Source organism: Pholis gunnellus (assembly GCF_910591455.1).
Source record: "Pholis gunnellus genome assembly, chromosome: 5".
In the NCBI taxonomy this organism is placed as follows: domain Eukaryota; kingdom Metazoa; phylum Chordata; class Actinopteri; order Perciformes; family Pholidae; genus Pholis; species Pholis gunnellus.
Window position 1 is genome coordinate 17,510,553 of NC_136531.1, and position 27,587 is coordinate 17,538,139.

At 42.9% G+C, this 27,587-nt stretch overlaps 1 protein-coding gene across 1 annotated transcript; it reads left to right on the top strand.

Moving 5' to 3' along the window:
* myh11a (myosin, heavy chain 11a, smooth muscle) lies at positions 1-27,565 on the top strand. The gene is made up of 42 exons (XM_079159473.1): positions 1-121; positions 3,586-3,950; positions 4,292-4,448; positions 9,155-9,182; positions 12,195-12,294; positions 12,424-12,450; positions 14,476-14,568; positions 14,676-14,739; positions 15,121-15,216; positions 15,366-15,509; positions 15,612-15,707; positions 15,844-15,962; positions 16,078-16,230; positions 16,402-16,575; positions 16,729-16,902; positions 17,073-17,187; positions 17,781-17,974; positions 18,358-18,479; positions 18,581-18,650; positions 18,739-18,899; positions 19,081-19,189; positions 19,361-19,492; positions 19,627-19,833; positions 19,964-20,101; positions 20,227-20,350; positions 20,463-20,634; positions 20,820-21,032; positions 21,259-21,403; positions 21,544-21,750; positions 21,871-21,975; positions 22,141-22,293; positions 22,472-22,720; positions 22,925-23,137; positions 23,284-23,496; positions 23,768-23,929; positions 24,248-24,376; positions 24,458-24,546; positions 24,630-24,753; positions 24,838-25,046; positions 25,244-25,352; positions 25,488-25,660; positions 26,514-27,565. Exons 2-42 carry the CDS (start codon positions 3,609-3,611, stop codon positions 26,641-26,643), a joined length of 5,934 nt encoding a protein of 1,977 aa, XP_079015599.1. The 5' UTR covers positions 1-121; positions 3,586-3,608; the 3' UTR covers positions 26,644-27,565.
* The last annotated feature ends 22 nt before the right edge of the window (positions 27,566-27,587 follow it).

The following is a 27,587-nucleotide window of genomic DNA, read 5'->3' on the forward strand; positions in this document are numbered from 1 at the left end:
CTGAATTTGACGGGTGTCATTTGGACTGTTCGCTTTTTGGAGTACCTCGTCAACGCCTGCCGCTCCAGACGCTAACTTTCCAAACCCAAAGCTCCCCTGAACACACATTTCTTCTCGTTATGTGAGTATATACGTTTCTGTAGAGTGTCGTTTTACAGGTGGTGATGCTGCAGTGCACTTGTCCAACCGCACCCCTCTACACCTTGCTAACTTAAACTGCCTTTGAAGAAGAGGAATTCAAGTTTTTTATTTTTTTTTAATGTGTTTTAAAATGATTTAAACATTGAACATGGTGCAAAGATAATTTAATAGGAATTTGACGTAGAGGTATAAAATATGTTTTAGAACAGTATCAGCTTTAGCTTATTAGCTTACATTTTTGACAGCTTGTCTATGTTTGCGATTTGCATCACTTCTTTGAAGTTACTAACTGAATAAAATGAGACCATTTGGGTCCCAAGCTGGTGCTCAGGTCTACAGTACATTATGCATTTACTTTAGTAACACTTTTAATTCATACAGAGCAACATTTGTGTATTTAATCAAGTATATAAGATAACTGGTTGTGAACACTCTCAAAAGGTCATGCTGCATTCACTGCACCACGCTGCAGTTTATAGTAAGGAAGGAAGGGGAAGTTATGTTTGAATATCTCAGTAAAGAAATGGGTACGACTCTAACCATGGAGTTTCCTGTTTTCCAAATATGGTTGTATAAAGCTGCCTGTCTGTCAAACAGCTGAAACTGTTGTGGCTGAAGATGCAGACATTGTAGTGAGAACTGACAGTTTTCACACGTCACCATTGAAACCTATCAGTGGTGGTTTGCACGGAGTGTATTTAACATTTCTTAAAAATCTGGTTTCATTTTATTCTCAATTCTCTTTATATAGTTGTGTACATTAATGGCAGTGATGTCCAGATTCCCCTCCCTTTGTCAGTCTACATGTGTAATGTTCATCAGCTCAAAAAGACCTCCCCCTGTTTTAACTTCATTACACTGACGAGGGCGTTCACTCCCCAGACAGCAGACTTCCAGGATTGCTCTCCAGAACATGATAAACTGGTTCAGACACAGATGCCCACATTGTGAAAATGCCAAGACAAGGAATGTTTGTGCTGTACGCTTCAACTAATTCTTTTTTAACATCAAGGCATCTCTGAAAAAGAAGGAAGTTGTGTGTTGAGAGTTTGTTTGGCTGCCATATTTGTATTTAAATGGACAGTTTTGCAGTCCCTGGTATATATCTGAGGACCTTTTCTCTAATGGGACAAACCAAGTCATGTCGTCATTTGTCTATTTTAGTCTTCATGAGTTAATTATTTTCATGCTGTAATCCTAACCATCATGAATGCATTATTAAGAAGATGATAACAGGGAGAATGTTTGTGGAACAGCCAAGAGAGGAAATGAGTAAAGTCCTTCACAGGCCCCGCTGGTCAACCTCGTTCACACACAAATAGAAATAGGTCACTTAGTCTCCTGGGTGACATCTCCACTTGTTTATTATCATTTTAAATAAATATTCTAAAATAAAGTCATTGTTTTTGGACACATAGATTTGTATCATGTTCTACTTCTCTGTGTTTGAGGGATTAGTTTGTCTTAACAGAAGAGTGAAACTGCTTTGCGTTGATGGTTTGCGCTGAACTAAGCAGATCAGTGGCTTTTGTGCCAAATATTGTGAGTTAAAATGGACATTTCCAGTAATTTATGGTATGACTGTGAACACCGTAGTTATAATGGAGTATTGGTAGTATAGTCTCATGGCAAATGATGCATGTGATGACATTTCAGTCTGTATCAACCTGTTATCTTGTCAACTCCACTTCAGACTGCTGTCTTCAAGATACACTGGCTGAGTACAAAGCTGTGTTGACACAACAGAGAGCGCGAGAGAGAGAGAGGAGGCTTTACAAACGCAGTAAGCCACAGTGGTGAGGAAAGTTAAAGGGGTGAAGGAGGAAGGCTTTGATTGGCTGCACATACTCATCGGGTGGAGAGACAGGAAAAGTCTGTTTACTTTTATCTGCAGAAAAAGCTAATCATCAAAGCATCAGCTGGTCGTTTCCTCAGAACCATGCTCAGCTCACTGGACTTATCCGCCAGCGCTGCATTTTTTCGACAAATAGGAAGTCCGTCTGTGTCTCCAGTTAATATTCATGCAATACATTTCAGTAGTTTCTGGGTGGTTTGGTTTTGGGTACATTTATAGGCTTTCTCAGGAGGCTCGGCAGCTTTTTTACATAGTTCCCACTCAATTAAAGTGTATGCCAGTCGCTTAGGGATGGAGAGGGTGAAGTAACAGCCTGTGGACATGAGTGACTCATTGTCTGTAATCCAGAAACCATTCAGCTTTCTCCTCAGTAGTTCAAACGTAGTATTAGTCTCACTGAACCAACTTTGTTTGGTTGCACATTCAGACGAATGGTGCAGAATATGCTGATATATTTAAAATAGCTACCATGCTGTCTTTTTTACTTCAATAGAGTTTGGTTGATGTGCAATTCCTACACCGTTGCATTTTACCGTACTTCCCACTACAGGTACTTCTCCCAGACACTTGTTCATAGTTTAGACGCTGCCTGTCGCTAGGGACCCATAAACATGATTGTTAAAGTCCCGTCCCCCCTCATGTGCTCTGCCTCGCTGTTATCATTTTGAAGTAAACGACGTGGCCAGCAAGAGACATACTATTCCCTATATGGGCTTTGTTTGGGAGTTCACTTGCCTTGCTGTTTAGGTCCGCAGAAAAAGAGTCCTGCTCCAGAGAAGGGGCCCATATATGGTCATCACAGCACGAGACTGAAGCCTCCTAGCAGAGAGACAGGGGGAGAGAGAGAGAGATGGAGGGGGATAGACATGGAAAGCATGGATGTTGTCAATTAAGCACTGACTTCATGATTGAGTATGAGTAAATACCAGTGAGCATTAATGGTTTCGGGTTATTTCAGATAAGTCTGTTGTTTCTTTGGAGAATGTTTTGTTACTGACTTAATTAAAATCTAAATTAGGGAAGGGGAATTGTTTGTGCATCTCCCTAGTGGCGTATGTGAATGTGTTGGGTTGTATGGGGGTGGAGGTCTGTGAGAATGACTGCACTCTGGAACTCCCCGATGGATGAGAAATTTTAACTCCTTCAGTCACGATCACAGGCAGGAGGGAACTTTAGCATCATGTCTCCGATAACAGTTGAATGTTAGCCTCATTTTTATGCCCGCTCATCTTTTTTGAATTCCTTCCTTCCTGCCTTGCTTGCTTTGTTCCCTCTTGCGTCTATTACATTACAGTCATTTAGCTGACGCTTTTATCCAAAGTGACTTACAATTCAGATGCTATCATACCGTAGGCACAGCTACGGGAGCAATTTTGGGGTTAAGTGTCTTGCTCAAGGATACATCGACATGCAACCAGTGGCACCGGAGCCGGGGTTTGAACTGCCAACCCTCTGATTGAAAGACGGCCCTGCTCTCCACACAGACACAGTCGCCCTAATTCTTCTTATGTTAGTTCCATCCTCACTTACTTTCCACCTCCCTCCCTTTCTAACGTCCAATTCATTTTCAAACATTTTTTCTCCAACAGTTGGCCCTCGACCACAAGGCAAAATGTCTAAGAAGGCCCCAACCGAGGACGAGAAGTTCCTCTTTGTTGACAAAGACTTCCTGAACAGCCCCATGGCTCAGGCGGACTGGTCGGCCAAGAAGCTGGTGTGGATCCCATCGGAGAAGCACGGCTTCGAGGCGGCCAGTATCAAGGAGGAGCATGGCGACGAGGTTCTGGTGGAGCTGGCTGACAACAACAAGAAGGCGACAGTCAACAAGGATGACATCCAGAAGATGAACCCGCCCAAATTCAGCAAGGTGGAGGACATGGCTGAGCTCACCTGCCTGAACGAAGCCTCCGTGTTGCACAACATCCGCGAGAGGTACTTCTCTGGCCTTATATATGTAAGTATACAGCGAAAACATGTAAATGCTCCCACAATCATTCACTCACACCCTAACGCTGTGCAACTACACACAGATGTTTGTATCTATATATTTATGAGCATTTATATTGACTTCATTGATTCCCTAATCCTAATTTCAACCTCATCTTCTAATGTTAACTCTAATATAAAGATACATTTTTATGCAAATACTGATCCTAAACAAGCTTTGTGGCGCAGCCATTTTTTGTGGATTTGTACAGTAATTCAATCTTTATCATTGCCTTCTCTCCCTGACTTGTTTAAATCCTCCACCAACACTCACACACGCTCATCTTCCTCGTGGTCTTTTTCTCTCAGACGTACTCCGGCCTGTTCTGTGTGGTGGTGAACCCCTATAAAATGCTGCCCATTTACTCAGAGAAGATCATTGACATGTACAAAGGGAAGAAACGACATGAAGTCCCCCCTCATATCTACTCCATCGCTGATAATGCCTACAGGAACATGATGCAAGGTAGGGTGTTTCCACCGCTTCCCTCTCTTTGTTATGTCTACCTCACTCATTTCCCTCTGATGGAGCAGCAATATCATTTCTTTTGTAGAATTTTACGGTTGTCCAAGTGTTTGTGATGTAAGGTTTCTACCACATTGCACAGACACACAAACAACATAAACTAGAAACATGTCTTTCAGAGTTTTGTGTTTTCATCTTTGTTTTCTGTATAAGCATGGATGTATAAAGAGAGCTGGAGACAGCGTTGAAGGCAGTGCCCCGTTCATTCCTATAAAAGCTGCTTAGTTGTGCATGAATCAAAAAAAAAAAGGCGACTTCTGAGTATAAAATTACCCGAATCTTTCGGCTTTCTTCCTTATTATGAGGTCCAGAGAGCAAGAGTGCTAGCGTTACCTTTACCTCTCCTCCCAGCCCTCGGTCCAGCCTTTTCTCAGGTTCATTCACATCAACGGAGGAGTGAAAATAATAACAATTAGTGCATTTTACAACTTTTAGGACCTAATGATTTAAATAAGGGTTACTTGAGTGTTCATACTGGGAAGTTGATTCACCTCAAAAAAACAGAAGTCTCTTCTCAACATAAGTCTATGGGAAAAAGTCTTTTTGGGCCCCATGGCATCATGGGACAGACCCGGAAATTGTAATCCCACCGTTTGGCCACAATGTAAAATTTGTTTCACAGCCCAACCCTCTTCTTGTGGGCTTGGTCCAGAGTTATTTTCTGCCCAGCTTATCCGGTGATATCAGCTTCCAAAAACTCTCACACACAACCAGTTTGCAGTTGCAGCATGCTTTCAGCCTCACATTTTTTCAGGTGATTTCTGTCAGATTGAAGTGTTTGCCGCTATATCTTTAAAAAGCTCTGTGTGGGTGAGCTGTGGTATCAGCTGCAAAAAGTCTCGCTTCTGTCTGAGTGATGACAGCTGGCAGCGTTTAGCTCTGTGACGATGACAAAGCTGTTAGTGAAAACCACAAACAGACCAACACTGTCAGGCTGATAGCAGAGCGGTTTTTATTATTATGCAGTTCAAAATGAACCTTGTTACTCCACCTGCAAGTTCACTTCAATGTATGTTGTAAGAGTGTGAAAAAAATAGTATTTGATGGCCTATTTGAGAGTCAGTGTCTTGCAGACGTGACGATAGTGGCCTTGGCCGAGTCGTGCTTACAGTAAATGGCTCCTGGATGAGCCTGCAGCGGTTTAGAGCAGCTGGTTTCCCACAGAAGCTGTTTCTTGTGCTTCCAGGGGGTCATGCCCACTGGACTTCATGTTGATGTCCTCTCAGAGGAGTTGACATCTGGATTGGGAGATGGGTGGAGGGCTGTAAAACATTTCCTGTTTCAGCCGCATCCCTGTCCTCATTCAAATATGCTAACTGTATTTATTTTTTGTGCAAGAAATGAGAGTTTAAAATTCCCATTAAATGGGTTTTAGATTGTACTTTTCTGCATTGGTTTGATGAGTTTCCCAATGAAACAGGATGTTTGGACGGGACTTACACTAAAGTTAGGAAGTAATTGTTTAGAGAGCTCCAAAGAAGGTGGGATTATCCCAAATCTTCTACAGCCACACTATTTAATCTCTCTGGCTGCAAAGAGAGATTCAGGATGATATGGAGGATTTGACCCAAAACAAGCATAACAGTACAGTATCAATATACTTCATGTTTTAGATAGCTCAGTTTCCATTTAACTGTTCCTTCATGTGAATGTACATTCCCGGTTTGAGAAAAATACACAAGTATGCACTCTATATCGATCATTGATCCAAAACATTGGAATATGTTGTTGTTACCTGCTGCACTGGTGTTAAGCATTTAGCTACAACACACACAAGCTAAGTAAGTGCATTCAGACATTGTATGAAGACTAACTTTTGAGCTTCAAGTTCCATCTCTTAGGTGGTCTCTTTAAGTTTGTGTCTCTGTATTTTAAGGGTATTGATACCTTAACTGGTGCTGAAATTACATGTGAGTCTGGAGGCTCCTAGAAATGATTGATCATCTGAAAAGAAGTGAGAAGAAATACAGCTGGAACAATATCCTGCCCTAATCTGTGGATAGACATACTGTAACATCAGATTCAATGTTTGCCTGATTCTTTCAGCATTGTCATTATTAGTCTCCTAAATCGGTTTTGAAAATGTGGATTTGTGATTTCTCTTACTTTGAGAGCAACTGACACCAATACGTGTACATTGGAGGATTTCAAATTGTCCCGGCCGGTACACAGGAAATGTGTGTATGTAGCTAGTGTGTGTAAACACGGTGTCGCCAGTAAACAAGAAGGGGGAGGATTGATTGGTGTTTGTGTGGGTGTTTGGATTACACTTCTTCAGCTCATCCCTTTTTTGAAGATCCCATACAGCTGAAACTTGTGAGTTACAAATTTTCACGTGTGAGTTACCACCCAGAACACGGTGTTAACATGAAAAAGAGAGTTTTGATTTGCTGCATTTATTTCAGTCTAAACACGTCAGCTTGGGCTCATGATGTATGAAATGATAATTGATGTTCAAGATTGTGGACCGCCCGTTCAGTTTTAGAACTTAAAACATGCCTTTGAACTGATTTTTATGACAAAGTACTAAGACAATGAAGTCAGCAGCAAAAGCAACAACAGCATCGTTAGTTAATACATTTGAAAGAAAAGATTAAGGCAGACTATAAAAGGGAGGTAATAAACACACAATTTATCAAACATGACTTTTAAAATGTGAGAATATGCCTGAGATGTTTGACAAGTTGTTTCAGTTGAAAATCACTTCTTGTTTTTAATCCAGGCAGAGTAAAATAGACCATAAAGTAGGGTATGCTTTAGGGTGTGGCTACTGTGAATGACAGGTCGCTACCAGTCTGAGAGTTGTCCGTGTTCTTCGTCTTACAGCTTTAACCCTTTCATTGTGTGTTTTTACTTCTTCAAAGTTAATTGTAACCATTTAAGTCGGCTAAAAATGTCTTATTCAGCGTTCGGTTGTACTTGTACTTAACTTTCTCGTGTCACTTCTGGTTTAAAAAAAACAAAATGCAGACGGCCAAAATGCCGAACTCGAGGCTTCAAAACGGTAGCCGGTAGTCAAATCAATGGGAGACGTCAGGGTGGCTACGTCCTCTTCTTATATACAGTCTATGGTACAGTCCCACACATTATGAAGAACGTACATCCAAGAAAGAACCATAAAGCTTCAGGATGGTCTCAGTATAAATTATTTCAATACGCCTTTGCACAAAAGAGTCCTCGACTACCAAAAGGTTAAGACTAAATCTACACATCTATGAACCCTTTTGAGCCTTTGTTGTGTAACACTGTGGCTGGCAGAGAGTTGTTATTGTTGATGCATTAGTGGGATTTCCCATGAAGTAGTGACTGATGATGCAGGATGTCGACACTGAGAGTTATAGTATGAGCAGTTCACATGTTAGAGTGGAAGTGGTGCATAACAACAGCAAATCCAGATAACTCGCCTAAGCTTTGAGACATTCTTCCTGCAATCTTGGCCGAGATCCCATTCTTCCCAAATCGTGCCTCAGTCTTTGATGTCCAGGAGAAAAAAATTGGAAAATTCCCGCATAGAGTTTTCTGTCCACTCAAACGTTTCACTGCATCAGGTGACTGATGTGCCTTTCTTTGTGTTTGCCAGACAGGTGGAGAGACATCGACACTCCCCTGTATTCAGATTTTGGGTTTTATACTTAATCCGAACAATCAGTGTCACAAAAATATTCGTAATATTTTTGCAGTGTCTCTCCTCTCTGATTCTCTGGCGCAAGACTGAGTGTTGTTTTTGGATGTTTTACAAAAGCTCACGACTCTGGCCACCTCTCTCTCTCTCTCTCTCTCTCTCTCTCTCTCTCTCTCTCTCTCTCTCTCTCTCTCTCTCTCTCTCTCTCTCTCTCTCTCTCTCTCTCTCCCCTCTGCCTTAATTAGGAAGTGCTGCATTTTGTGTGTGTTTGTAAGGAATGGATCCAGTAGAACAGCAGCCAAAGTCAAGTTTACAGTTCAGGGCCAGCTGCACACTGTAACACAACATAATAAATTACCGTGTAAAAATGATGACGCTGCACATTAATGGTGCTCTTCAATGTTTGAGGATGAGGAGTCGTTAGCGGCGAAGCTTTCAGGTGTCACTCGCGAAGAGGTTTCATGTTGAAAACTGGGAGCAAAGTGATCTTTTCTCTCAGCGGTACTCCCTGTACTCCCCCAGGAGCACTTTGTATTGAAGGATACAGTTACAAAAAAGCCTTACATGGACTCACTGTATTCTCCCAGGAGTATTTCTGCAGCCGATGTAATGACTCATTGCTAAGCACATTCAGAATTGATTTTCATGGTTAAAAATCAAAGTATTTGTGGGAGTTGCATGTTTCTTTAGGCACAGGGGAGCCTTTTGCAAATCACTGAGCCTCCTCTAAGCTTTGAACCAAGTCCCAGCTGGTGTCTTAAATTTAACACGAGATTGATCTTTATTTCTGGAGAGAGGATTGTGGTTTCACAAGTGACCAAACATTGGGGAATAAGAAATAAAATCCATGTACTTGTATTACATAATATGAAATTGCATATTTTTACTGGTCATTGCAGATTCTTTTGGTTTACCACATGACTTGTATGCCTTTACAAGTGATCTGGACACTCACTCACCGTGTATTTGTCAATGAGTTGTCATAAAACCTGTCTAACGCTATAAACTTTCTTTGTGTCTGCAGATCGTGAGGACCAGGCCATTCTCTGCACGTAAGTAAAACATCTGTCACCTCCAAACTCACCCTCTCTCCTTAACCTTTTTCCTGGTCGTCACATCATCAATGGTAGAAGAAAGACCTGCGTGTTTATCTGTGTGTTTGTGTGGAAGAACAGTTACATAATGCTTGTGTAAACACCGAGTGGAACAAATCAGATACCTCTCTGGTCTCTCAGCAGCCAGTCTCAATCAGCAAGAAATAAGTTTGTTAGATAATGTTGCAGTAAATTGTGTTGTATTCAAATGGAGCCAAACGTAATGAGCGTGAATGCGTCCCAGAGGGCTGTGGCCTCGCTCTCTTCTCAGACCCTCGGTCAGGAAGTATGCCCTGCCTGCTGATGGGAGAACCAGATTAGCTCTCCAAATGTTTGGGCTCCATTTTGTTTGTTTATTTTTTATTTTTTCAAACCAATTGTTGAGACCTTTGACATCCATCGGACATCCAGGGATAAAGGATGTCATTTTGTGCAGCAGCAACTGCTTAATCTTTGGACTGGCCTGAACTTCACTTTAATTCATAGAAAACAACGTTACGTACTAATCGATTTGTTTTAGTGGACTAATAGACTTTAAGTTGTGTGTGTGCCCATGTTTCATGACTCAGATTTGCATCTTACAGTGTAATGTGTTTATGAGTCCACTACCGACAATCAAATTGACGGATTAGTATCGAGGAGCTGAGCAGTTTAACATCCAGATCACGGTATCTCCCGTATTAGTTGCGAGTGAACAGTTGCACCTTTGCTGCTGAGCATCCAGTTGTCCCAGTAAAGGGGATGAAAGGAAAGGGCTTTTCCCCCTCAAGGCTCTCTCTACTCCACATTTTACAAATGCCAGGATGCTGCAAATTCTTTGATCTCATCGGACCATTTCCTCAACTATCAGGCTCTCTTTGCAAGTATTTATCCCGGTCTCTGTGTGCGGGGAGGTATTTGTTTACATCTCTGGTGAACATGAAGATGTTTGATACGAAGCACTATTTAAAACAAGTCTAAAGTTATAAACTGTAAGTCCTATGATACAACAGAGCTGAAACACAAACTCTGTCTTCTCTGTGGAACGTTAGTCAGGTCCACACAGTCACTTACATATTTTAGTTTGAGCTACAGCTGGTCTCATTCTCAGCAGGCCTCTGGAGCCATATATGGGAGAAATGTTTCTGGTGCGATATGTGGAATGTCATGTATGACATGCTCCTCCTGCATGTGTGTTTACATGTGTCTCATTGCACCGTATGTTCTTCTTTGGTATTGTTTTTACAGTAATCCTTCATCTTGACCTGACCTCTTTAAAAGCATGAGGTTTATAAGTGTTTGTTAATATGTTGTCATGGGAGACTTGTGAAACTTTAAATATATGGATTTCCTGTTTTATCTTTCATTTACACAACACAAGGTTGTGCAAAGAAATGGAGTTTGTGGTCCCATGCTTTGCAGCAAATGAAGTGACACCTCGCTTGCTTTTACATGCATCTGTGTGTATTCTAGTAATTCTAGCAGTGATTGTATTCCTCAAATTCCTCCACACCAGTAGCAAGAATTTGTCATGGGAAATAGCTGGGAGCCTGCTGCTAAATCCATGTTTGAGATGTTGACATTTCATCTCAGCAGGGTCACCAGTTTCCTTGGTCAAGTATCCATTGCGCGTGTGTGACGGAATAGACATATTGGCCGTAAAGTTGCAGGATGTTGACGATGAGGGCTCCCCTTCATTTAGCTGCACTGTAGGGATTTCCTTTCCTCAGATGACTGAGGACACTGAGGACACTGAGGACACTGCTGGTGTTGTCTGCTACTGTTGTTCTCAACCTTGTGTTTAACTCTTTCAAATAAAATATTGCCTCCACAGATCCCATCACAGGATGCACACTCAACTCACTCTTTTATTTGTTCATAAAGTCTTTAAATAGTCAATATTCTACAAGAAGAAGAGCTAACATTTTCCAAAATCAAGATAAAACATAGTTACACATCTGAATATTAGCAATATGGTACTTCTGATGGAATTGTAATCCATTCAATTCTTTCAAATAATCTTATGAGTGTCAGTGAATACTGTACTGATGGTAAGCAGGACTTACAGGAAGAGACAGTTTGATGGAGCATCTGGAGGAAAAACTCCCATCAGAATTTATTCTGCATTAACAGCTCCCTACAGTAGGAGCCTGGATGTCACATGTCCTTACAAACCTGAACAGGACAGAGGAATCTATCTCAGGGCTGCCAAGCCCTAACACATGGCGCATTGCATGCCTTTTATGGAAGGATGTTTCTGTGTGTTGGACTGCTGGCTGATGGCTCTGGTATCATTCAACTTTGTCTTTCTAAGTATCCAGCATCATTGTCTGGAAACAATGTGCTCTTGCTTCTGTTTAAAAATGTTTGCGTTATAAAATGCCTCTTAAAAAGGTAGTACATCTTTAACTTTTAGGTTTCTGACTAGTCTGAGAGTATTTGTCATATAACTCTTAATAACGTAGTATATGTCATAAGGTTTTATTCCAGCTATATACACACTGATTATGTTTCCATGAAGTGTCCGGCCATTATTTCAAGGAATGTATCGGCATTGTTTACGATACATTTATTCGCTTTCTTGCATAGAGAGTACCTACTACAAGAGCAGCCTGTTAGCTTAGCATGAAGACTAATTTAAGACTTAAGGCACATACCACCTGTGTAACATATCTATGCTTTCTGTTTTCCCCCTTGTTTTCAAATGATTTCTTTAAAGCTCGAAAATAAGAGGAAAGGGTTCATTTAGACATTTTAAAAACATGAAATGACCTCACTAGATAGGTATGGATGATGAACATGATAGTTGGTAAGAGGATCTGTGTAGTAGGCAGACTGAACAATAACATTATGCTTTGAGTCAGACATTGGACAGACATTTCCATTCAATTAAACTGGGTTATTGAACTGTGAACAGAGTACCTGTCAGTGCTGCTTATCGTCTTGCTCTTTCTGTATCTTTTAATCCCTCTCTCACTTTTTCTTCTCCAGTGGAGAGTCTGGTGCTGGCAAGACGGAGAACACCAAGAAGGTCATCCAGTATCTGGCTGTTGTGGCCTCCTCGCATAAAGGCAAGAAGGACAGCAGTGCTGTAAGTACCTGTGTGAAGAGGTCATGTTGTAATTAAAAGTTTGGATGTGTCAGCCAGTTCCCTCACTCTTCAACATATGCAGGGAACTGCCCGCTTTAATCCTTTAATATCGCCATTTCCTCCAAATAGCAACAATCAGGAACACAGTTTGCCTACGTGAGTAAAGGGGAATGCCTGGAGTGTGTTTTTGTGTGTAGTGTTTGTGTGTGTCTCTTCCTTAGGTTAGAAAAGTGCATGAAGACAGCGTCACTGAGTTACCCAAATATAATGTTTCTGTTTGTAATGATTTGTCTACACCAAGGGTCGAGATCCCAAATCTTACCGCTCTTGAGTTAGAAGGTGTTTACCCTAACATTCGTCGTGTCTGTAACTTACCCAACAACAGCTGATTTAGACTGCATGACCATCGTCCTAGTACTGACTCGCAGTCACTTTTCAAACCTGCCGAATGTTCAGTGAAGGACGTGTAGTGTTTTTCATCCTCCTGAACTGGTTTATCATGTTGAGTTTTGTGTCATCCATCCTCTTATGAACACCCTTTCACTGCCAGCGGAGGTGGGATTGGAGCCTCGCTGGCAGTGACAGGGTCTCTCACGGATCAACGAGCACAGTGTGAGCATGCCCATGTCCTGTTCTGATCTATTAAACACCGACCTCCCCACCCTTCCTCTCCGTTCCCCCCTCCTCCTCCTCCTCCTCCTCCTCCTCCTCCTCCTCTTACCTGACATTCGCCCTGCGGTGCGACGTTCAAGTCAGGATGAGTAAAATGGGTCGTCTGTCGTCTGATGAGGCGTTGATGGTTTGTGGTGTTGCTCTGGGGTTGGTGACAGTACCGGAGGGATTCATTTGTGGGTCAAAGCGATGCTTCCACTCGCTATTGGCTCCAGTCCCCCTCCGGGTGTTTACCACAGAGGAAACTAGAACAGATTGCTGTAAGACTCAAAGGTTCCTCCGTACCTCGCCTAAAAAGAAACAGCATTGGGCCTATCTCCTTTTCTCTACTCTCACTTTCTCTCTTCCTCAGGCACTATTTTGACTCAGCCAACTTGCTCATTAGTTATCTGCTTGAGCGTTTTATTTACAGTGTTTTAAGAACAATCCTTCCCATCAGCTTTCTTTTGCTTTCTTGCCATTTTGCTGCACTCTGTTTCTCTTTTTTCTCCCAGTGATTTAATGAACAAGACCCTCCTCTCTGCTCTGCCAACTCTGAACTGCTCTGCCAACTCTTCAGCTGGTCTGTATCTTTCCAGTTTTTCCTTAAACATAAAAAAGATTGACTTTTAATGACTCGAAAAGACTTTGCAGAGAAATGACTGCCTTGTTTTAAAAAATAGAACCACCTCAAGTAAGAACTCACGATCAACCTCGATGAAGTTAGCAAATGTCTGAACATGTCCATCATTAATCTTCATCATTGTTCTCGTCACACCGTTGCCATTTTTGATTACAATGTTAACACAACACTCGTGCCCCTCTCCTCTTCGTGGCTTTAGCTCGTTTACAGGGTAGCTGAAGGGAGTGTTTTTAAGGTAGAGATCTCCAGCACCTGACCTTGATGCTAGGCTGACACAGACCCCTTTGATCAGGTGGATTAGCTCGATGCAGAGTGAAGGAGTGTCTGCCTCATTTACTGACCATCACCCAGCTCCACCTACCAGTCACGCTGGAAGCAAATCACATCTCCAGAAGGCTGTTTGTGAATCCGAATCATTTCGATTTTCCAACACATTGAATGCAAATACTTTGGCCGGAATCATCAAAGGTTTTGTAATGTTAAAAAGGTTTAGATGCCGCGTCTCTCCTAACATAACCTCACTTGTTCATCTCTTTCTCTTTGTTTCCACACAAGCAACAGCAGCTTCTCCTCGTTTTAACTCTGTGTCTTTCAACGCTGATGGAAAGGTCTTCAGGCCACGTGTCTGTGTTACGTAATATACTGAAGAAAGTCAAAGAAGATTAGGAAGGAGTTATACTGTCATATTAAAGCAACTTCTAGATTTACCTCTCAGGAAGTTTATGGATTAACTCCTTCATATTGTCGTTAACACATCAGTGATAATACTCTGATCATCCTTCCCCTGCCCATATCCACCCTGAACCACTTCATCCCCACTGTACTCCGCCTCCAGAAACCCATCAGTGTGTCATTGTGATGTTTCTGTATACCACTGTTGTCACTAGGGGGAGCTGGAGAAGCAGCTCCTGCAGGCCAATCCCATCCTGGAGGCCTTCGGAAATGCCAAGACCATCAAAAATGACAACTCCTCCCGATTTGTGAGTTTGCTATTTTCAGAAGGAGAAGTCATTTTGTATCTGATGTGATTCTTTTAGAGCCTGTTTTGTTAATCAGAGCATTAATTGTAACATCTTCTGTCTCACAGGGTAAATTCATCCGCATCAACTTTGATGTGACCGGCTACATCGTTGGAGCCAACATTGAGACTTGTATCCTGTCTGTGGGGGTTTATCACGCTCTGGAAAACAGCTTTTGTTTGAGCAAAAAGGCACCTTTTGTTAGGGAAAGGCCTTAAGAAGTATATCTCATAGTTAGTATCAACTCAGTAGCAGTTCTAATCCAAGAGGTGGATTTTTGGGGGCTCTAAGCATTTTCTTTAGCTTAAGTTAGCATATAGTATACATACTTATCTATAAGGCCCTTATAAAATGTGTTTTATATGTATGATATGTAATTCAAAGTTTTAAAATAGGCAGACTAGACATGAAATAGCACTGAACATCTTCGCATGGGGCCTGAACAGAGTTTGATTTGGTCTATGAAACCTTCCTCAGTGTCCGTGTGTATTCTCTAACAGCTAAAACTCTCAGACCTGCTGGAGAAGTCTCGCTGTATCAGACAAGCAAAGACAGAAAGAGCTTTTCACATCTTCTACTACATGATTGCCGGTGCCCAGGAGAAACGTGGTGAGTTGAAGCATAGTCAGTAATATTACATCCTGCTGAACAGTTACTGCAGGTTAACCTACCATGTGTTGTGCATCGTCACTGTCAGATTCACAGAAAGTGAATCAGTCATTCATGAAATGTTTGACATTGTGTGCTGTATTTTTCAGAGGAGCTTCTTCTGGAGTCCTTCACCAATTACCGCTTCCTCAGTTCGGGTCACGTTCGAGTCACCGGCCAGGAGGACGATGAGATGTATGAAGAGACCATGGAGGCAATGAAGATCATGGGCTTCACCGACGAGGAGAGAATTGGTATCAGCGATCTTGACTCTACTTGGCGAGAGTATGATGGGCTGCTTGGGGGTGCCATTGCTTTCTCTCTTTGATGCTGACTCTCATGTCCCTGTGTTTCAGATATCCTGAAGGTGTGCTCCACAGTCATGCAGTTGGGAAACATTGAGTTCAAGAAAGAGAGGAACCAGGAGCAGGCCACTATGCCAGACAACACCGGTCAGACACAACAACTTCTCACATTTCTTGCTACCAATATAAAATTCACTCCAAATCGTATCTACAGCAGTACATGTACAAAAAAAGAAACAGCATTCTTGTGTTAAATGTACCTGCATATTTCTTCTCTCTCTAGCGGCCCAGAAGGTGTGTCACTTGCAGGGCATCAATGTGACAGACTTTACCCGTGCCATCCTCACCCCTCGGATCAAAGTGGGCAGAGAGGTGGTGCAGAAGGCACAGACCAAAGAGCAGGTACTACAGGAAGTGCACTGTGTGAAACACTAAGAACAATAATACAAATATTTCATTCAATTAACACATCCCAACCCTGTCATTTAGAAATGTACTGTTTATGGGTATTTGTTAGGCTGACTTTGCTACTGAAGCCCTGGCTAAAGCTGTGTTTGAGCGACTCTTCCGCTGGATCCTGGGCCGAGTCAACAAGGCCCTGGACAAGACCAAACGCCAGGGAGCCTCCTTCCTGGGAATCCTCGACATCGCCGGCTTTGAGATCTTTGAGGTTTGGGACACGTTGTTGAATCAGACATTAATAAACTGAGAAGGATTACTTTTGTAGTCTATACGCTGTTTTTTGGAAAATTCCTGCATATTATACCTGTAATAAACACAAAAGACACAAACATGTTCATGTATTATATGTATGTTGAGTTCTGTTTTTTGTTTTTTGCAGGACAATTCCTTTGAGCAGATGTGTATCAACTACACCAATGAGAAGCTGCAGCAGCTCTTCAACCACACCATGTTCATCTTGGAGCAGGAGGAGTACCAGAGGGAGGGCATCGAGTGGAACTTCATCGACTTCGGCCTCGACCTGCAGCCCTGCATTGAGCTCATCGAGAGACCGGTGAGTGGCCTTGAGACAAGAAGCACAATGTCATTTAAATCCACTTCATCGATAGGTCAAACCAAGTATGTTCTCCTGCCTGGTGCACATATGTGATTCAGGATGATGTGTCTTAATTTACATGTTAGTTAGTAATGACTACATTCTCTGCAGAACAACCCTCCAGGCATCCTGGCTCTGCTGGATGAGGAGTGCTGGTTTCCCAAAGCCACAGATGTCTCCTTTGTGGAGAAACTCATGAACACACAAGGGAACCATGTGAAATTTGCCAAACCTAAACAGCTCAAAGACAAGACAGAGTTTTCTCTTTTCCATTATGCAGGGAGGGTGAGTATGATTGGATGTGTGTATAATATGATAAAGCATGCTATGGCGTCCTCATACGCTCCTGTTGCGTTGTAATTTGGGTAAAATGATTGAAAACAATATTGCTGCGATGATTGCTGACATGTAAGATAATATTTTTAAGTGAAGCTCAATTGACATTGATGTTGTAGGTGGACTATAACGCCACAAACTGGTTGACAAAGAACATGGACCCTCTCAATGACAACGTCACATCGCTGCTCAACAACTCCTCCAGCCAGTTTGTGCAGGACCTCTGGAAAGATGGTGAGATGTCTGGCTGTGCTGCTGGATTTAGCCAAACATGACTTACTGTCGACTTGCACAGAAAAAACGTTAACGTACTAAATTAATAAATGTAATATTTCAGTGCAGTGACACTGATGAAATTAGATTTTGCTGCATGTCATCCCCTCGCTCTTTCCCCTCTCTGTGCAAGATGTCACTATCATTAAAACAGAAATGCTAAAAGAGATCTTCAGAAAAAAAATATATAAAGTGAAACACACTGCTATAGCAACATTATAGTCGGTATTCAAATGTATTGATATGTTAAAGCCTCCATCTGTAGAATTTGAAAATGTCAGTCACACAGTGGCAGACAGCTATGCATGCCGGCACACTGCCACAGATCTGACATTGAGATGAATGGACTAGAGGCAACATAAAAACACTGTACCCAGTTCCACCTGGATTCTCAAATTTTCCTAGAAATAAAACACCGCGCCAACAGATTCATTTTTAACATTGGCATGAAAACTGTACCCATAGGGACTTTAAATAGGAACCAAACACTTTTTTTTAAGCTGAGTGAACAAACTTTCTTTCACATGAATATAATGATGTGTTGTCTATTTCAGGGGACAGAGTGGTGGGTCTTGACACAATAGCCAAGATGACAGACAGCTCCATGCCGAGCGCCTCAAAGACCAAGAAGGGAATGTTCCGCACGGTGGGACAGCTCTACAAGGAGTCTCTGGCCAAACTCATGACCACACTGCACAACACCCAGCCCAACTTCGTCAGGTGCATCATCCCCAACCACGAGAAGAGGGTAAAGAAACACTATTTACTATATTAACACTAGTAACTTGGCAAGGCGTGCAGTCTATGAAATAACTTGTTTGCCCAGTCATCATGTTTAACAGGAGGCCGCTGTCACCTGTCTTTATGTGTTGGCATCAGTGATAGACCGGTGATCTGTCCAGTGGTGCACTTTCTGGCTCCCTGTTGGATAATTAGTTTAGATATGGATGTTTTGAAAGAAATAAAAGGAAATCTAGCACTTTCTTGTGTAGCCTTATGGAACAATCAAACATGATTCATACAACATGAAAACAAATGTGCACATAAAGCAGTAACCATGCAGTATTTTGTGATATGTGTGATTCCTTCATAAAACCCAGTGTATTAAGAGTTAAATCCTGTTCCTCTCAGTCCGGGAAGCTGGATGCTTACCTGGTCCTGGAGCAGCTGAGGTGCAACGGTGTGTTGGAGGGGATCAGAATCTGCAGACAAGGATTTCCCAACAGAATCGTCTTCCAGGAGTTTCGCCAGCGGTGAGTTGGATTTGAGGAGACTCACTAACTTATAAAGTGTCACTAAAGATTATATTTGTAAACCTTACTAAGCATATCTGTGTCTCTTTCCCGTCTTATAGTTATGAGATCCTGGCTGCTAGTGCTATCCCCAAAGGTTTCATGGATGGCAAACAAGCCTGCTGCCTCATGGTAAACACATAGGTTCACAAAATGTTCATTTAAAGTTTTCATACAATGTGTGAGCCTCCTTTTTCTCACTGATCTCCTGTCTGTGTAGATCAAGCATCTGGACTTGGACCCCAACCTGTACAGGATCGGACTGAGTAAGATCTTCTTCCGCACAGGAGTGCTGGCCCAGCTGGAGGAGGAGAGAGATCTGAAGATCACTGTGGTCATCATTGCTTTCCAGTCCCAGGCTAGAGGGTTCCTGGCCAGAAGGTATGAATACACAAGCCTCCTCTCACTTATCTAATAAAACTGTCTTTTAGACAGTATTTTGTAACAGTAGAGGCGGCTTTCATAACTTCTGTTGTACTTTTTTACTGTTTTTATCACTATAAATTGGAAACACATTGCTTTGTATCATACATGGTATATTGGTTTCATTGTATTTCTAAAGGGCATTTGCCAAGAGGCAACAGCAACTCACAGCCATGAAAGTGATCCAGAGGAACTGTGCTGCCTATCTCAAACTAAGGAACTGGCAGTGGTGGAGGCTCTTCACAAAGGTTAGCTAATCATTCTGCAGAATAATGCAACAAAATCACAGCACAACCCAGTTTTTGAGGCTTTTCTAATGTGTTTAATGTAGTAGTAGAATGAGTTCTTCATGTACTCAGCCTTATATCGCCTTTACCCCATTTTTTAAATGTGATGATGCCCATCCTCCTGAACCACAGGTCAAGCCTCTGCTGCAAGTGACCCGCCAGGAGGAGGAGATGGGTCTGAAGGATGAAGAGCTGCTGAAAGCCAAAGAAATTGCTATGAAGTCTGAATCTGAGCTGAAGGAGATCACCTCGAAACACACATCGGTAAAGGATGAAATCTTGAAATCGTTTTAGTGTTTCATTTAATACATGAGTGAAACCAAGCTAGTAAGAATAAGCTCCTTTTAAAGGTCTACCAATGAAGCTGAGCCCAAGTTTATCTGATCTGTTTGCTCCAGGTTCTGGAGGAGAGAAACGCACTGCAGGAGCAGCTTCAAGCAGAGACAGAGCTGTATGCTGAGGCTGAGGAGATGAGGATTCGCCTGGCGTCTAAGAAACAGGAGTTGGAGGAGATCCTCCATGAGATGGAGGCGAGACTGGATGAAGAGGAAGAACGTGCTCAGGCGCTGTTAGTGGATAAGAAGAAGATGCAACAGCAGATGCAGGTCTACACATCTGCTTCTTGTTCTTAACTTAGTGTTTCTTGGAGCTGTTATATAGAAGCTCAGCTATGTATGCTGTGATAATGGGAGGAAATAGCAGCAGAAGGTGAATGCTGCCATATTGTTCTTGTAGGAATTGGAAGAACATTTGGAGGAGGAGGAAGATGCCCGTCAAAAGCTGCAGCTGGAGAAGGTTACCAGTGAGGGGAAGGTCAAAAAGCTGGAGGACGACGTCTTGGTGATAGAGGACCAGAACAACAAGCTGCTGAAGGTAAGTGTGGACAAAGAGAGTTTATCTGAGACATTTATATTGGTCAGTCATTTATTAAGAGAGTTACTATGTCAAAAGGAGAAAGTGGACTTCGGCAAATAGATTACCTACTTTGTGTTTTGTAGGAGAGGAAGCTGATGGAGGAGAGGATTGCAGACTTCAGTTCCAACCTGGCAGAGGAAGAGGAGAAGTCAAAGAACCTCACCAAGCTCAAAAATAAACACGAGTCCATGATCTCTGAACTAGAGGGTAATCACCTGTTCTGGATCACCATGTATTAACACCTTCAAAACCATATTGTCACAACCGGAGCTATAATAAATATGTATTCTTAATTGTTATCTCTCTGCTGTTCTTATAGTCCGTTTGAAAAAGGAAGAGAAGGGTCGACAGGAGCTGGATAAGGCTAAGCGTAAGTTAGAAGCAGAGTCGAATGACATGCAAGAGCAGATAGCCGACCTGCAGGCCCAGATCGCTGACCTCAAGGCCCAGCTCGCAAAGAAGGAGGAGGAGTTACAGAACGCCTTGGCCAGGTAAAGTCCAGAGAAGTGACAAAAGTAGAACCCATTTACAGCTTTCATCTACAATACGCCTGAATCTACAAAGCCCAGTAACTCAATTCATTGGAGGCAGAGTAGCACTTCAACGTTTAACTTCTTGGATGCAATTCTATCATGTTAACAAATATCCTCCTCGATGCACTCTTCTTCCTCCTCAGGTTAGAAGATGAGACAGCTCAGAAGAACAATGCTCTGAAGAAGATCAGAGAGCTGGAGGGACACATCTCCGACCTGCAGGAGGACCTCGACTCTGAGCGGGCGGCTAGGAACAAAGCAGAGAAGATCAAACGGGACCTCGGGGAGGAGCTGGAGGCCCTCAAGTCTGAGCTAGAAGACACTTTGGACACCACTGCCACACAGCAGGAACTTAGGTCGGTCATACGATACTGACATATACAAACATAATGATATAAAAGAATTACTTATTAAGAATGTATGGCAATGTTAGAGGTTTTTAGAGAAAATGAATATTACATTGATAAACATAAATATTGCCTTGTTCTTAGAACGTTCCTGTAGAAGAAAGGTGTAAAACAGAAGCGATAGCTTTGCCATATGTGTAAAACAAACAAACATCTGCATGGTCCATCCATCCAGGGCAAAACGTGAGCAGGAGGTGAACTTGCTGAAGAAAGCCATCGATGACGAGAACCGGACCCACGAGTCCCAAGTACAGGAGATGAGGCAGAAACAAACCCAGGCTGTGGAGGAGCTCACAGACCAGCTGGAGCAGTCCAAACGAGTACGCCTGCATCATTAATACAGTGTCATTTAGCTTGTTTATATAAAGTTCATAGTGTTTCTGAAAGGCAATCGTCCCCCTTTTTTTTTATCTATGCAATACACAGGATATTGATCTTGTTTTTTCTCTCTCCTGCTCAGGTGAAGTCAAACCTGGAGAAGGCCAAACAAGCTCTGGAGAAGGAGACATCAGATTTAACCATAGAGGTGCACTCACTCAACCAGGCCAAACAAGACGGGGAGCACAAGAGGAAGAAGTTAGAAGGTCAGGTGACAGATCTACAGTCACGCTTCACCGACAGCGAGAAGCAGAAGGCCGAGCTGGGAGAGCGCTGCTCGAAGATCACTGTAAATTACTTTCAGTAGCTATATCAGTACTGCACATACAAAAACATGAATTTTTAAAAGCTACCAGACTGATGTGTTGAAAATGAAAGTCCCAGAAACCTCATCTTTGTCTTGATACAGATTGAACTGGAGAGTGTGACAAACCTTCTGAATGAAGCAGAGGGCAAGAACATCAAACTGAGCAAAGATGTTTCCAGCCTTACCTCCCAACTCCAAGACTCACAGGTAACTGGACTTTTAGCAGAACTTTTAGAGCTGAAACAGCACATGATATAATCCCCATACAGTCTACATGTTACCTTTACTGTGACGATTAAATACACTACATAATGCTTCCTGACAAAAAGTCAGAATCAAAGCATTGATCTTTGACATGGTGTGCTGCCACAGGAGCTGCTGGCTGAGGAGACACGTCAGAAACTGCAGTTCTCTACAAAACTGCGGCAAGCGGAAGACGACAAGAATAACTTGCAGGAGCAGCTTGAAGAGGAGATGGAGGCCAAGAGGAACGTGGAGAGACACGTGTCCACCCTCAACATCCAGGTCAGAGTTCAAACTAGGGGTTGCTTACTTACATTCGGGAGAAGTTTCAGTGACATTTTACTGTAGGTGAGATCTAAGTGGGAGGATGAGTAAAAACCTTAGAGGACGAACAAACCTCAAAATAAAATGCATTTATCGTCTTCACAATCAGTGCCTTAAAGTCTTCTTCCGTCCACAGTTGTCAGATTCGAAGAAGAAGCTAGACGAAATGACGGGAAACACCGAGCTGCTGGAAGAAGGTAAGAAACGTCTGCAAAGAGATCTGGAAGCAGCAAACACCCAGTTTGAGGAGAAGGCCTCTGCCTATGATAAGTTGGAGAAGACCAAGAACCGCCTGCAGCAGGAGCTCGAGGACACTCTGATGGACCTGGACAACCAGAGACAGAATGTGTCCAACCTGGAAAAGAAGCAGAAGAAGTTTGACCAGGTCAGATAAATCACAAAACTGGTAACACTAAGAGATAACTGTCATAACAATACTACTTATATAATAAGACTAATTAATTACACCTTACAACCTTAAAATTACTATTACCTAAATAAAACTCATCTGTGGCACTACAAGTTACATTACTTTAGCATTACACCGCAAAAACTGTATCCATGGTTTTCCCTGTTCTCTGGTCTCCAGATGCTGGCTGAGGAGAAGAGTATCTCCAGTAAATATGCAGATGAGAGAGACAGAGCTGAAGCCGAGGCCAGAGAGAAGGAGACCAAGGCTCTGTCCCTGGCGAGAGCTCTGGATGAGGCCCAGGGTTCAAAAGAAGAGCTGGACAGAGCCAACAAGAGCCTGCGGATGGAGATGGAGGACCTGATCAGCTCCAAGGATGACGTGGGGAAAAATGTTAGTGCTGGAACATTTTCTCATTAAAAACATCACTGACTGACAAGACGTTTTTGAGACTGAAAGTCCATGGTTTGACTGCTCTCATTACTTGATGCTATTTACACCAAAATATAGTAGTTAATGTGACTATATATTGATGGCAGGTCCATGAGCTGGAGAAGTCCAAACGAGGTCTGGAGGCCCAGGTGGAAGAGATGAAGACCCAGCTGGAGGAGCTAGAGGACGAGCTGCAGGCGGCTGAGGACGCCAAGCTGCGTCTGGAGGTCAACATGCAGGCCCTGAAAGCCCAGTTTGACAGAGACCTCCAGGGACGAGATGAGATGGGAGAGGAGAAGAAGAGACAGCTTGTCAAGCAGGTAATGGGGTCGGGGGACCCTAGGGGTCCTTGAGTGGGATCCCCAGCAAAAAAGGGAAATCATTTATTTTCACCATAATTCCATCCATAAGACAGTGTATGACTTTGCTCATTGGGCTTCAAACACTCTGTAATAAAACAAAAGTCATATCAGATCAGGTACCCTGGGACAAAATCGTATCAATGGGGGTCCGTGCTCTAGTTTGTGTCAGTCTTTGATGTGAAGACATTTGGGAACCACTGATCTAAGCAATGATGAATACCTACTGCAGGTCCGTGAGTTGGAGACAGAGCTGGAGGATGAACGTAAGCAGAGGGCCCTGGCGACCGCAGCCAAGAAGAAATTGGAGACAGACATGAAAGATCTGGAGGGACAAATTGAGACGACCAGTAAGGGACGGGATGAGGCCATCAAACAGCTCCGCAAGCTCCAGGTGAGAGTGAAGGGACGGATGGAATGCAGCAGCAGCATTTTATTTTTTATTTTATCTGATTTTTAGATGCAGATATCATTTCCTTCTTTTTGTTATTTAGTAGTCTTCAAGTCCATGTAGGACGTGTGTACTTAACGCATCTAACGTACCATCTTCCAACTAAACTAAATATTGGGTAACTAATAAATGGGATTTTTACACGGAGCGTTGCGTCCACTATCAGGTCAACGCTCTGGTTAGCGCTGTACTGTAAATACACCTGGTGAATAAATCCCATTCTGATGCACTCCTTATTTCTGTTTCTCTTCCCCCCACCAGGCACAGATGAAGGACTACCAGAGGGAGTTGGAAGATGCCCACGCTGCCAGAGAAGAGGTGTTAACCACCGCAAAGGAGAGTGAGAAGAAAGCCAAGGGTCTGGAAGCTGAGCTCATGCAGATACAGGAGGTAACACATCAGATACCAAACAAGCAAATTGTTTGAGATTAGAGGCTTGAAATAAAGATTTAATCTCTAGCATGTTTCTAGGATCTGGCTGCAGCTGAGAGGGCACGGAAGCAGGCGGAGGCCGAAAGAGACGAGCTATCTGATGAGCTGGCCAGCAACTCCTCTGGAAAGTGGGTGAAGATTTCACTGTTGCTTTTGTCTGTGAAATGAACGCCGCAGACAAAGTGATGGTCACACTTGTTTCTGTGAACAGGTCCGTCTTGGCAGATGAGAAACGTCGCCTGGAAGCTAAGATCTCCCAGCTAGAGGAGGAGCTGGAGGAAGAGCAGAGCAACATGGAGATCCTCAACGACAGGCTGAGGAAGAGCACGCAGCAGGTGACCAGACAGTAGCAGCTACTTGAGTCATAAAGGGCTCAAAATATGCAGAGGCCTCACCCTATTTTCCTTGCATGCATACAGACGGATCAGCTGAACAACGAGCTGCAGACAGAGCGCAGCACCTCCCAGAAGAACGAGAGCGCCCGGCAGCAGATGGAGCGCCAGAACAAGGAGCTGAAGGCAAAGCTCCAGGAGATGGAGAACCAGGTCAAGTCCAAGTTCAAGTCCTCAATCTCTTCCTTGGAGGCTAAAGTGGCACAAATGGAGGAGCAGCTGGAGCAGGAGAACAGGTCGGGAACAGAGAAAGTCTGATCAAATTCCATCTAAAACCTAATTGACAAGGAATTGTTTTGCATCTTCCAGCAATAACCGTAGCATCAATGTTATTGTGTCCTAAACACACATGAAACTTCATGGTTCACTTCAAACAAACAGAGCCGTTTTCTACAGCTCGTGTTAACCTCTGAACTCTTTTGTCCTCTCTCAGGGAGAAGCAGGCGTCGGCTAAGACTGTGCGCCAGAAGGACAAGAAGCTCAAGGAACTGCTGATGCAGGTGGAAGATGAGCGGAAACAGGCGGAGCAGTACAAAGACCAGGTACGATCAATCTACACAGCCAACAAACGTTATCCATGTTTTTGAAGGGATGGCGATTTGGAGTCCAGTGCACAGGGACAGTTAGTTTGGACGAAAGTCTACTAAGTCTGTATATTTCCTCTGTTCGCTCACCAGGCGGAAAAGTCAAGTACCCGCATGAAGCAGCTGAAGCGGCAGCTGGAGGAGTCAGAGGAGGAGTCTCAGCGCGCTACAGCCGCCCGCAGGAAGCTGCAGCGGGAGCTGGATGAAGCCACCGAGGCCAGCGACGCCATGAGCCGCGAGGTCAACACTCTCAAGAGCAAACTCAGGTACAACAAAGGGCCAAAGAGTCGGAGTGTTGTTTTGTTTCTCTCGTGTCGTTCACCTTTGTAAACCTGTGACGCTCCAAGAGGACACAGATACTGCAGTAGGAAAAGTAACAGAATGTTAAATAGTCACAATCAGGAGGGTGTCTGTGTATTTCTGTATCGTTTCACACAAAATAATTCAATTTAAGTAGTGATATCTGTTCTCGGGTCACATACATTTTAGTGCTAGAGTACGTTGTCACTACAGTCGTATTCACAGGGTTGTAAACACATTCAAAGCAGTAGAATGTTAGTAGAATTTAGTTTGGTGGCCTTCACTGAGCACAAGCAAAACAATGGTGTCCATCTCTATTCCAGAGGCAACCCTGAACCCAAGGAGTAACACAGCAGGTACCTCTGCGCCTAAAAGTTGCCCCATCACCATTTCTTATTAACTTACCATAACTTTTCATCCCCCCGTGCACTCTCATTGCTATCATTTCTTTCTATGAGCCTAACTGAGAGAAATATGGCTCATCAGCCTACCATGATTTCCTTGGAAAAACTAAAATGTTGGGTAGCAAGTGAGCTTTCCATTACACCAATTTCTGACTGGTGGCCATATTTTCCTCAGAGCTTGGTTTAATTGCCATAAACCGAACTCATTTTCCTGAGTCAGGAGTCAAATGAGTTACAAAGATAACCAGCGTGCTTAATCTGTAACCAAAGCACAGCTGTACATTCTGTATTTCATCAACACAAGAGTGGTTTTCAAACTTTAACCAGCTCAAAAGCTGTCAGATAACCGCTCTCACTGTTGGGGTATGTGTCTGTTTGTATCCGTATCCCGTGTCTATGTCTGTGGCACTTCTAGGCGTGGAAATGAGCCCTCCTTTGGCAGCACAACTCGGCGTATGGGCGGCGGCCGACGGGTGGTCGAAGACGCCTCCGAGGAGGAGGCCGACTCCCAAAGCGACTTCAATGGAACCAAGTCTGTGGAGTGAGGGACGTCAAATAACCAGATATAACTACCACAGTCTGCCACTTTAACAGAGAATAACTTCAAAGCCCATTAAGCCATCTTGTTCTTCCATATAACTTCAAAATATATATTTTCTCAAACTTCCAATAGTGTACTGATCTATCGTCTTGTTTCAGAGCACCTTTTCTTGATACACAATAATCAGAAGGACTCGATATCATCTAGAGGAGTTGTTTCGGTGGCTATGCTGATGTGTGATTTGCTGTTCCTTTTATTTTTTTTAAGTTACACCGTTTTGTACTGCACTGAATGACCGATTCCTTTTTATGCTAATTTTGTACACAAACAGGTGCCTCTAATTACCACGCTTACCTGCCAGCAAAGCCTCGAGTCTCCATAATAAGTCCCCACAACTTAAAGCAGACATCATCATGTAAATCTATGGATATGGATCTGTATCTATTATGAGCGACTGTCGTCCTGTTGCCTGTGACTGCTGTTAGGAGCAGCACTGACAGATTGGATATGTAGTGAAGTATTTCTATACTCTAGTCTGCATCCAGTCAGTGCTGCTGTTTGTATCCCAACAAACAAATATTTAGCTGTTAAACATTTTAAGTCACAGTTTTATATCATTTGCACCCTTCTTGTGCCCAGACATGTTATGATTACTTATCCTTAAGCTCAGTAAGAATGTTTTAGGTTAGACAAGGTTTAGGGTAGCCTCAACTATAAGCTCACCAGCCAGATTTCAATATTGAGCGTCATTTTATATTTTATTTCCCCTTTTGTCCTGATTTACTGTACATGTTGAAAAAAGCCCCTCAATTACCCAGAAACCAACTCTTTGTCATTTGATCATGTTCTATGTAATCAACTGATGTTTACATGACACCAATCGTATTTACTGTTGAACCACCTGCACAAGAAATAAAGATCTTTAAACAAAACATTGATTTTCTCCTT

Excerpts from the sequence above, each read along its gene's own strand:
- myh11a (XM_079159473.1), top strand. The coding sequence starts at position 3,609 with ATGTCTAAGAAGGCCCCAACCGAGGACGAGAAGTTCCTCTTTGTTGAC. Across the intron at positions 21,033-21,258 it reads GCCACACAGCAGGAACTTAG|GGCAAAACGTGAGCAGGAGG; the intron begins GTCGGTCATACG and ends CCATCCATCCAG. Across the intron at positions 21,751-21,870 it reads AGCGCTGCTCGAAGATCACT|ATTGAACTGGAGAGTGTGAC; the intron begins GTAAATTACTTT and ends GTCTTGATACAG.